The sequence below is a fragment of the Anoplopoma fimbria genome, chromosome 14 (assembly GCF_027596085.1).
Source record: "Anoplopoma fimbria isolate UVic2021 breed Golden Eagle Sablefish chromosome 14, Afim_UVic_2022, whole genome shotgun sequence".
Classification (NCBI taxonomy): domain Eukaryota; kingdom Metazoa; phylum Chordata; class Actinopteri; order Perciformes; family Anoplopomatidae; genus Anoplopoma; species Anoplopoma fimbria.
The window spans coordinates 21,062,705-21,074,619 of NC_072462.1; the positions used below are offsets into that span (position 1 = coordinate 21,062,705).

The window sequence follows — 11,915 nt, forward strand, 5'->3', positions numbered from 1 at the left end:
ATGCTGCAAGGATTGTTCTGTCCTTGTGCTTTCTTCATGCTTCAAAAATCCTTGAAAAAGTTACAAAATGTCACAATGGATGATTTATGTTGCGCAGTGGTTCTTATGGTCCAAGTGCTAGACTGTTAACGCTGCGACCTTCCTCACCACCTCCTCCCCATGATGTTTCATTTGATTATTCTAGAAATGTATTTAGCTATACAATGCAGCCATCTCCCACATAAACAACCTTATTAGGTGTGAGGGAGCTACATAATATTAGTATATATATTGGGTTGTAAATTCCCTAATTTTACCATTATGCTCTTGGACATTAACATATCGGGTTTGCTGTTTACCGTCTGTCATGTGAACGCAACATACATTTGATAAGTGATTAAGTGGAGAATTAACCCCATTAGATTATTTGATATTTAAACAAAACAAAGAGAACAAAAATATATTCAAAGATAGGTTTTTATTAACTTTCTATAACAAAAACCATCAATATCAGAGCATTCATTTAATGTTTGTCAAACCATTAGAGCAGAAACTTATGTTTACTTCACATGCAGATGTTGTCCATCATTAGTCCGCACACTGTAGGTCCCTTAAGTGCAATTCATTGGCACATCCACAAGTGACTTTAACTCGAAACTCTGTCTTCTGAATGTCAAGCACAGACCTTCAGTGGTATTTGGCGATGCGCAGCCACTGTGCATTGCTTGTCTATCATCAGTACTTCATGATTAATACAAAAAGACACCACAAGATGGCAGGGGAACATATTTACATAATTCAAGAAAGAAATATTTGATTTTGTTCACAAGGAAGAGAAAAAAAGTCAGCCCCCCCCCCTTTAAGTACAGCGTGAGTCTGCTCAGTAAAATAAAGCTCAACAGCCATATTTATTCAGGACAAGCCTCAATACTTAGAACATTGACCTTCTCCCCAGCACACCGTCTGGCCCCCACCTCACATTCGGTCATCGCCACAGCATTGCTGCCAACACCAGAACTAGCACACAAGGGGGTGGAGTCTTGAGGGCACTCTGAGGCGTTCAGACAAACGCACTTTGATTCTAGAATTGAAAAAGAATGATACATTCACACACATATAATATATATTCAGACCACCAATATATTTGAGTATTAAAATACTTTTTAGGCAATCATTCGTATCTTGCAGTCAGATAACCAGACATTTAAAGACCTTTAAAGAAACAGATGCTAGAACTGAGTGTTTCAATATATTCAGTGGTTTTTTTCAACATTAAAGCATGCAAACATGTAGAAACTCCTGAACCTGGACATTTTATAAAATATTTTCCCCTTTACATTTGCATTACAAATACAATTCTCCATTGAAAACAAAACCTGAACTGAGGAAACATTGGCATTGGAACAACTGAATGAGAAAAAGGTGGTTGAGAAAAAGGTTTCACTGAAAAAAAACCCACAGGCATTACAAATGAATATATATATTGTATATTGTATTCTGATGTATCTTTTTTTGTTTACTTGACTCCATCTTTTTTTTCAGTGGAATTTTGTTTAATGCTTATTTGTCCATTGTGAGTTCAGGATTTGTATTGAATGCCAGATTTAATTTGTGCTGCAAAAATCTCAAATCACTGTTCTAGCTCCATAATAATCTGGCTAAATTTTTTACAATAATGGTCAAAACAACAAGAATAAACCCCCCTATTGTAATAAATAGGAAGATACAATATGGACGGTCCAGGAGACTCACCCTGACAGATTGTCCCTGGTTTGCAGTCCTCACATGACATCTCCTCTGGCAGGTCACAGTCGCTGTCATTGGCCAACTCGAAGCTCCGCCCTAAACACTGCAGAGCTCCAAGCTGACAAACGCTAAGCGAACGAGCTCGACTTGGGCCGAGTCTGGCGCACAACTGCAGAGAAGTCCTGAATGAAGACAACATGTGTAAAAATGCGGTGTTAACGTTCTTTCTTGCTTTCACACAAGGCATTTCCCTGTGTGTGTAATGCAGAGATAATTATCAAAAATCATACTCACTGGCACTGAGATGGCATTTTACACACACACTCAGTTTTTCCTACGCTCTCCCACGGCTTACACCTCAGGCCAGGTGGAGGAGAGGGAACTGAGGGCGCTGAGAAGAAAAAAAAATATATATTCTATCATATAATCTGATATAACATACACCACAGGAACACAACCTTATATCCACCTCAATCAAGAGTTTGCAAAGTTCGCAACAAGCTGCTACTAACATGGTAGACTGTTGGTGGAGGCCAAAAACAGAGCTAAACGATAGAGAATATTAGACTTAAATTCACCCATCGCCCCCGAATTAATTCAATAAAAAAATAAGTAAAACATAAGGTTAAGCTTAAGTTATTTTGATCAAAGCTGCAGTGATAGAATTTTTGCCGATATGGATCAAAATTGTGGCAAACAGATTCCTATTTATACATCCAGCAGACTCAGCAACAATGTCATCTGATTGGAGCCGTGGTTGTGTTCTAGTTGCAAACATTGTCTATTGTTTGATGATGGGCAGGTAGTGTACAGTGCGTTTGTCAGAGTTGTTTAGTTGCCTGCTGCTGCTGGAAACAGGGCTGATTAGAGCACTGAGACTGAAGTATACAGTGAGCTGAAAGAGGCTAAGAAAACTCAGTAGAGCTGCGGAGTAAGTGAGAATTATCTAGTTAAATATTTCACAGCATAACTATATTTCTGGGGAGTGAACCTGTTGAACATACGAAGCTTTACAACAACAACATTTGAACTGAGAATAAATGTGTGTACTGTACCGGCTCTACAATGGGCGCTGGCCGGTGAAGGAGACCACTGCAGACTGGGACTGCACATGATCTCTGACACCTCAGCATCCAGCACTGACCCCACAGGACAGGACAGGGACACACTTTCTCCAATCTGATAGGTGGCCTGCGTGGGCGTGGATATCACTTGGCTGTTGAGTAGAGGAATCTCACAAGTGGAACCTGTGACGGGAAGAGGGGGAATTTGGGCCAGAGGAAGTGAGGGAAACATGACATTGTGATCCTTGACAGTGATAACGTGTGGATTCCTGAGAGCAAATGTTTAATCTGCATTCTGCATCTGGATCTGGATTTATGCCATGCAGTAGACACTACTTAAATCTGTTACTGTAAGTCGCTCTTCAGATGTCCTGCTAATTAACAAACATTAGAACCAAATGCATAACATCTCTAGAAGAGTTGATGGCGTGAAGACGTACTTTTACAAACCATCGCTCCTGTCCTCCACTTCTGGTTTTCAGTGCAATGAGCCACAGCGTTTCCACTGAGGTAATGGCCGTGTATGCAGGAGTACTCCACCCTGTTTCCAACCAGGTAAAAGTCTTTGGGATCCTAAAAAAGAAATAAAACAACAGTAGCTATGCTCAAATACATGCAATTAATCACCTTCTTGAATATTTGCAAGTAGAGAGCTACAAGTTTACTACAGTTTTGCAACATTCTTTGGAACCCAAAGAGCCCACAGGTCTCAGAGGTTTACATAAATGGAAACACAGCATCAATCAAGCAAACTCACCTGACTAAAACCGTTCCTGAGGTTTGGAGGCGCTCCACATCTCTTCGGTGGAGTTACAGAGAGACCGAAGCACTGAGGCTCCATCATCCTGCACACAAACAGTTAGCAGTGAGAAATCTAAAATACTGCTGGAAGCCGCTGCTTAATAAGTATTTAAGCCTGTACCGTATAATGAGGACATGGTCATTAATTGGTTAACCTACCTAATTGATTAATCAATGTTGACGATCAATATAAGGATATCACAAAAAATACTTATTTCCTCTGAGATTATTAACATATGTAAGTATTTCTACTGGTTTTAATCATGCTTTGGGGGAAAAAGTCTCCCATTTAAACAATTACATTTTAGAGTGAAGACTTGTTTTGGTTGAGGAAAGAGACAAAATAAGGGTAGATTTCTGTTCTACTCCTACATGCCAAGTTTGTGTGTGCATGTCCTTACTGCAAGTACTGGATGTCTGCGTCCTCACAAGGCTTGTGCTCCCTCTGCAGTCCAATGCAATGTTGGCCACCTCTACTGGGGTTGGGGTTGCTGCAGCTTCTGGTCCTTGACCTTTGACCCCCAGAGCAGGAACCCCAGGAGGACCAGCAGCTCCAGCTGCCATGGATCACCCCTGAGAGAAAGAGAGAGAGAGAGAGTATTGTCTTTGTTTTTCTGTAACTGACTGGATGGCATGGTAACATAAAACTTTTGTTGGATGACTATGACCAGAGCAAACCTTTTTTTTTTACCCAAACTAAACCTTTGAAACTAATCCATAATCCTCTCAGATTATTTTGTCTGTTTACCTGGTTGTTCTCCGATCACAGCTCCAATCTCGCAGGCTAGTCCCGAGGTTCCTGGACGGCAGACGCAGTGACACTCCGAGCCCGTCAGAAGAGGCTGTCCGTTGTTCTGGCAGGGCCGGCAGTGACAGGGATGCTCCTCCGCCAGGTACTCCTCTGTGGCTCTTTTCAGGTGGAGCTTCTTCAAACCTGCACACTGCACCTCCTTCACCAGCTCATACAGCGGACGCAGCTGGAAAATAAGTTTACACTTTAGTAATGTGAATGTATAGAAAAGGAAGAAACACACAGAATGCTTCCCTTAAAATATCAGAAAAAATCATTCAAGGATGATAATTAATATAAGTACATACATATATTAATTAACATTTTATTTTAATACCATCAATATTTTAATAATTGATTAAGAACAGATTTTTTTTTTACCACCTATAGGACATGCAAACATCAGAATACTTGGCTAACTAGCGTAACCTATTAGAGTAACCTAGCGTTAAATCTAAGGCTAGAATATCTACATTAGTTAACATAACTATTTTGGTGTCTGTCTTCATAATTGAAGCCATTTGTAAAAATGAAACGGAAAAAAAACACATAATTTTTGTATTATTTTTAATATTAATATTATTTTTTCCAATTCTGCAAACTAACAGGGAGCTGGAATGACACAGCAATGTCTTGTGAGTGTCTACGGCCGTTACATATTTTCTCATACTACTGTACACTATTTGTTCGGCCTGTTATATCAGTCTTTTACCATTGCATATCATTTATGTAGCCATCTAGTAGCCTTATGTAGGGTTGGGTGTTAACTCACTGTGGTAATTTTAATTTTCGAACAAGCTACAGCTAGTAGAATGTGACAGCAACAGTAACTTAAGGGGGCGGGGCATTGCAAAGGAGCAGTTTATCTGAAAGATGGAGGCAATCACAAAAAGAACAATTTAAATGGAAAAATTAACTCAATATGTATATATCAAACATGATTAGGAATACAACAAATTAAAACAAAGCTTTTGTATCAACTAACCAAACACAAAGTTACAACCAGCTGTGTACCAGCTGTCATACCTTCTGGTCGGTGACTCCAGGGAAGTCTTTGACAGAGGAGGCCCAGTTGTCGTAGATCTCTCCGTTAGCTTCTGGGTTTTCCAGATCCAGAAGAGCCAGAGGGCCTATAAAGGCAGGATTTCCTCCAAACACTTTGACCTTTATGGGCATCTTGTTTACTTTGTTTCCTGCAGGCAAATTACATCAGAGCTCAGGCTAGTTTGTGTGATGGTTAACTTTAAATTAATATCATTTATTGGTATCAAAACTTGACAAAATCTGACCGTCTAGAGCCCACTGTGAGGTTTAATGTCACTCACCGTAGCTGGATGATAAAGCTTTTTTCATTTTTTCACAGATGGTCTTGACTTTCTTCCTGAAGAAAGAGCGCTTCACCTTTCGCCAACACCTCTGGTACTCTATATTTGTTATTTCTTTACACAAATATGGCAGAAGCAAAAGATATAAAACTGTTCAAAATTCCAATCATCACATGACAGGCACCAAATTCCAGTTCATTCAGAATACAAAGGTAATATTTTAGGAGATACTTTGAAGCTATTATTGGTATTAAACTCAAATAATTGAAAGGTTCATATGTGGTAGTGATCATTATAGAAGAAAAAGTCCCTCCCCTTTCCAATGTGAAAAATGTTACCTTAATTCAGAAGTTTTTTGATACCATTTGAATTGTGTCATTAATATGAGGTTTGCCTGTTTTAGATAGTTTTGCAGGTCAAAAAGTAGCATTTTGTCGAAGGTTTGTGGTAGTTGTAGTTACTTTTTCTTTGAAACCTCTAAACTCGTCTTTCACAATGTACATCACCAACAGCAACATGAATGTTACCTTGGCTTGCTAGCTAGCTAGGTAAATAGTTAGCATTTTCCATGCACATATGTTACATCATGTTACCAGATCATGTTATCATACAAGGACTCTTTTTATCAGCCGGGAAGCGAAAGAATGAGAAGACCTGTTCTCTGTGTGAGTACATCCATTACGAAACACACAGGCATCGAAGCTTCAGTGAGAGACATCACTTCCAACAATTTTGAGTCTGTAGACTTTCTAATTACGTATTTTCACAATGTTATATTTTAACAGTTTTAAGAAAAAGTGTGACTTAGTTGACTTGCAAAAATATCTTTTAAAATTTAAAAACATCTTACATTCATGGCAAATTTCAAACAGGAGAAAAATTGTTATTTGTCGATAGATGTTGACAATCGTAAATATTTTTTACAGAAATACGGTCCCATGGTGGTCAACTGGAAGGGACGGGACTTTGCCTCTATATAGCCGAAGCAAGAAACAAATTCATTCCCTAAAAATATGACATCACATTGCATCAGGTTTGGATTTAATTTGCAGAAGCCAGATTTCTGGGTACGTAAAGGAACTAATATTGATAGCAACATTTTTATTATAAGCTAAGTTCTTACCACTGGATTGGAGCGCCTGGCGGTCAAACTCCAACAAGCCTTGGTATTCGCCTCCAAGTGAGCCCTCAGAGAGGTAGTGTGTGCCGTAGGTCTCAAACAGTTGGCGGTAGGCAGAGTAGTCGTAGGTGTACGGCAGCGAGGACAAGGCCTTCCAAAAGCCTTCAGCCAGAGTCAAATACTGAGGGGCAGAGTTTTGGAACTGGGCCAGCTCCACTTTATTCTTCATGATTATAAGTCTGTAAGCCTGGACCATAGATGTAAAAAAACTGGAATGAAACTTTTAACCCAACTAGAGTACAAGGACAGTTATATCGATATTAGTCACTTTGTCCAACACTTACAGTATGAAATCTGAGATAAGTGATTGGTGAAGCACATCGGGTTATATCATCACCTTATTGTCAGTGAGCTCTTTGTGGAAACTGCGGTGGTCGTTTCCCACCAATGCGCTGGACTGGATGTGCTGTATGTAGGACCAGGAGCTCTCGTAGGATTCATCGCTCTCCTCATTGTTTACTGTCACCTGCAGCACGAACAAAGGCAACACGTGGTATATTAGAGCAGCTGCTCTGATAGTAGCTCATCATCCTCTGTTATTTACTATATTGTTAGCCCATGCTAGCTGCATGGCTCTTCGGCTGTTCAGTCTGTTTATTGGCGCTGTGAGGTTTATGGAGGTTCTGTTAGATTGAGTGATAAAAAGATAAAGTTACTAACTGTAACCTGCAGCAAAGTTTGGAATAACACTGCTGATTTAAAATGTTAAATAACTACATGTATTTATAAATCTGTAAAGTGAGACCGTACTCAGTAATAATAGTATTTATGTAAAACATATCCCATTTGCAGCCCAGTCAGGCCTTTGCCTCTCATCTACATAAACACCAAACATTAATGTGTTGTTCGACTCACCTCAAAGCTGTACCTGATGATGTTCTGTGGCAGTCTGTAATAGACTTTATGGTCACCACTGAACACCTTCCTGCACTGCCCTCCAAAACTGAGAGTGTTGATCACACCTGCCCTCAGATTGCCCGTCAACACGTTGTACCTGTAAAGCATGACACCACAAATCCATTTGATGGACTGTTATCTTATAGGTGTTATATTCTTTCAGCCCAAACATGACATATCAGGCTGTTATTTATGTTAAAAGCAGAATTGGAGTTGTAGCTACTCACCCTCTACCTGTGAAGTCAGAGTTGGGAGGTGTTTTGTCAAGGTCACATGAGTACTGGCTGCTATCTTGGTCACAGCTTCTCTCATCCAGACCATCCTCACAGTCCTGGTCTCCGTTACACACCAGAGACTGGCTGATACACTGACCTGCACCAAGGTTTCAATAAAGACTATTCATCCACATTACAATGAAAATAAATCCAGTTTATTCTATCTATAAAGTATTTTTTAATTATATAATGTGTACAAAATATTAAGAAAACGGAGACAAACATTAACCTAACGTCAACCCCCCAAAACTGAGCCTAAACTTTAAATAGATAAATAAATAAATTGGTATCATGGCACTTTTGCTGTAAATTGATAAATATTGAAATTCATAGCAACGTTATGAAAAAATAGCTTAGGCACAGTTTATTAAATGATATATATGTTGCAACATACCAGAGGTACAGCGAAATCTGTCTCCACAGCTTGTTGCCAGGGGACATCCTTTTTGTGGGACACATGGTTGTGTTTGTGTGGCTTCCCCTGAACATGGCACACCCCCAAACTGGCCGTACACCTCTATGTGGCGAGTCTGCACCTGAAAAAGGAAGCGACCATAAAAATGTAATACATTAAATACGCAAACAAATAAAATGATTAGCAGAGTCTGAATTAATTTTCTGTATTAATTTATTCATTAATATCACTGTGTCAGTCTTAGAAATATCCAGTAATAGCTGAGATAACTGTGTAAAGCCCCCTTTACACCAGCATTTGAAGCCAAAGAGTCCACAACTAAGCTATCATGCAAGCTGTTTGCTCCGTCCATTTGTATATATTTCACAAAAACATTGATTGAGTCAATGGTAAATACATCTTTGAATAAATTGCATTGACTTATTGACTTTTTAGCAGCCGTGCTAGCTCGCTTGCTACAGTCCTAGAGTTTCTTTCAGTCCTTTTGTAGCAGCAAACACACTGGTGTAACCAATTACATACATTTTAGCAGCATTCCACCTTGGGGAGGCCGTTGCTCTGTGCATTCTGTCTCACTGCAATAGCTTACTGGGACACTTAATGGAACTCTGCCAATGTTAAACAGGCCCTATTATGCTTTTTTCCAGGTGCATATTTTTTATCTCAAGTCACAGTTACAACATATTTACATGCGTTAATGCTCATAATCCGCCTTGTTTTTCTCATCCTGGCTGTCCTGCAGCACCTCTTCTCACCCTCTCTCTGAAATGCTCCGTTGTAGCGATTGCTCCTCCCTCCAGAAAGCAAAGTCTGCTCTGATTGGTCAGCTAGCCCGCTCTGTTGTGATTGGTCAATGCCGGAAGGAGTTTTACGTGACTTCCATAACATTATGACCTCATAAAGTTACGGAAGTGAAGGAGAGAATTCAATCGAGCCGTTTCAGGCAGAGGAGGGGGAGGGTAACTCCTTTTAGGCATGGACTTCATGTTGTACACTCTACGGACCTTTTACATGTAAAAAAAAACATGCTTTTTCTGAGGACACACAGACACATTACACTGTGATTCACATCGGCTTAATGGATTTAGTTTAGAGGGTCAATGTTGTGAGCATCAGAAACCCTTGGGAATTTGGCCTTTTTTTAATAACTCATGTGTGCTCTATATTCAGCACATTGCATTATGAGGACAGAAGCCTGTTCACACACCTTCCTTGTGGAGACTTACTTCTCATGTGGGGACAAAACTCTAGTCTCTTCAAGTTTAGTCATTTACTGTCGAGTACTTTAGGGTTAAAACTTGGTATTACAGTTAATGTTAGAATAATGCAAGTTAGGTTAAGGCATGGGTTTAGGTAATGCAAAATAAGGGTTACCCTCTGATCATACCTTCAGGTAATGAATTTAAGTCTATACAGTGTCTTCACATTTACAGTGAGAGTATGTGTGTGCTCTGAAGTACCTTTGTCCTGGAGCAGCCATCGCACTCAGACCATTCCCCATAAGGGCCCCATCTGCAGTTCACACGCTGCTGACAGCTGATAGGAATGGACATTGATATTATTAATAAACAAACATTTATGTTATATTCTTTACATAATTTATCCAATTATACAAGTGATGTAAAGACAGATCATGTGTGTATACCTACCATACTGGAGACAGAAAGACGACCAACAATGCCAAAGAAGACAAAGCTGCAGCAAAATCCCACTGTACAAAAAAGCAAGAAAACTGTTAACTCAATCTAAATCATACTTTTAAAAATATTCTTGACAAAGCTTTTTGGCAGCAGCTATCATCATGACATAAAAGTCCTTTCTATTACACTTCCCATTTTGGCAGTATTGACCATGAATAGAAGTCCTAGTTAATTCAAGAGGATGTGAATGAGTCATATTTAGTCCTGATGAGTCCTGATAACTTTGAATCGATAGCTGTGATTCATTAAAAACTCCTCAGTTGTGGAATGCAGGAAAACCCCATTTCACTCCATGTTTACTTTAGACTTTGCACTTTAATCTCATAAGGTAAAAAAAGTTATTAACAACTGTTTCTTTTATTATCATCTAAGTGTGTCAGTTTCCAGCTAAAATTGTTTTAATATAACTTTGAGAACTTAGGTTAACTTAATGTCCGGACGATCTTTGAACTTTGACCATCACATAAACAAGCTTCTGCGAACCTGCTCCTTCCACCTTACCAAAATCACAATCATTTAAATAAGTGCTATTAACCAGAGATCTAGAACAACTAATCCATAACCTTATATGTTTATGCCTAGACTATTGCAATGCTCTTTAATCTTGTCTAAGACAATCAGCCCTGTCCTGCCTGCAACTGGTTCAAAACGCTGCAGCAATGCTACAAACGTAGATCCCATATCATTTCAATCCTTGCATTTATAGCTGTATGTGTATATTTCTTATTATTGTGCACTTGTCTCCTATGAAGCACATTGTAACTTTGTCTTACAAGTGCTACATAAATTAAATCTAACTTCCAAGTATGCATTGCATTAAGGTTTAAATTCTTCAGAAATCCTTCCTTTATCTGTCATGAATAAAGTTACGTGATGGAGTCAGTTATGTTTCCTTTTAAATATGTGTCTCAGAGGAGTGAAAAAGCTGTCTGTCTGAGTGAAATTGAAACAATGATGAAGAAAGGTAGACACTTCCACTAACACAAACGTGCATTATCCATCAGTCACCTGGGCTTTATTGACAAATAGTGATTATTGGTCCTTTCTAAATGCAAGCAGCTCAGCAAAAACTTTTATAATAACATTTTAAATATTAGAATCGAAAATAACCTTTTTTGTAAACTGAGAATTTCTGTATGGTACTGAATACGCATTTTAATTACTTGAGTGAGAGGTAAAGATTCTGAATTGTGATGATGTAAAAATGATATATTAACTTTAAACCTTAATTTAAGAAATGAAGATAAAGGACATTTCTACATATTTTGTTGCCTGCAAATATTGATTATTTTTTTTAACAGGATCATAATAATACTATTTTCATATCATGGTTAATTCAAATCTGAATGGTAGATTTGTGGAGTGGAGTTTACAGTACCTTCATGATGTGCTCCTTAGAGTCCAGCCCTCTTGTCTGGTCCAGCACTGGAACACTAAGGGTCATATAGTCAGCAGGGGGAGGAGCCTACAGATCCCAGTGTTCAGGAATTCCTCAGTTGAAGAAATTCTCATCCACTGAATCTGAACAACCAGATTTTTACAGTGAGTCATGGACAGAGATCCAGTGTTCTTTTCCACAGCTTCAATCCAAGGCCGGACGTTTTGTTCTCCTATGTGCACTTGGTTGATTCCAAAAACACTTTGAGTTTATTTCAAGTAATTTTGGTGATGCTGTGTGCTCTGAGTGCGTGATGAAATGCTTATTTTTTTGTCAAAACAGCCTCATTGGTGTGTGAAAGGACT

General features: G+C 39.0%; 1 protein-coding gene across 1 annotated transcript; it reads right to left on the reverse strand.

Annotated features, from left to right (window-relative positions):
• Positions 1 to 440: 440 nt before the first annotated feature.
• Positions 441 to 11,631, reverse strand: c7b (complement component 7b). Its single transcript, XM_054612468.1, has 18 exons — positions 11,551 to 11,631; positions 10,122 to 10,183; positions 9,933 to 10,008; positions 8,452 to 8,593; positions 8,010 to 8,154; positions 7,741 to 7,879; positions 7,223 to 7,351; positions 6,829 to 7,072; positions 5,706 to 5,819; positions 5,407 to 5,573; positions 4,339 to 4,567; positions 3,992 to 4,163; positions 3,547 to 3,634; positions 3,230 to 3,362; positions 2,781 to 2,972; positions 2,020 to 2,116; positions 1,732 to 1,907; positions 441 to 1,060 (listed from the first exon to the last, which is right to left on the reverse strand). Exons 1-18 carry the CDS (start codon positions 11,614 to 11,616, stop codon positions 888 to 890), a joined length of 2,544 nt encoding a protein of 847 aa, XP_054468443.1. The 5' UTR covers positions 11,617 to 11,631; the 3' UTR covers positions 441 to 887.
• Positions 11,632 to 11,915: the final 284 nt, after the last annotated feature.

Excerpts from the sequence above, each read along its gene's own strand:
- c7b (XM_054612468.1), bottom strand. The coding sequence starts at position 11,616 with ATGACCCTTAGTGTTCCAGTGCTGGACCAGACAAGAGGGCTGGACTCT. Across the intron at positions 10,184-11,550 it reads CTAAGGAGCACATCATGAAG|TGGGATTTTGCTGCAGCTTT; the intron begins GTACTGTAAACT and ends TTTTTTGTACAG. Across the intron at positions 10,009-10,121 it reads GTCTTTCTGTCTCCAGTATG|CTGTCAGCAGCGTGTGAACT; the intron begins GTAGGTATACAC and ends CATTCCTATCAG.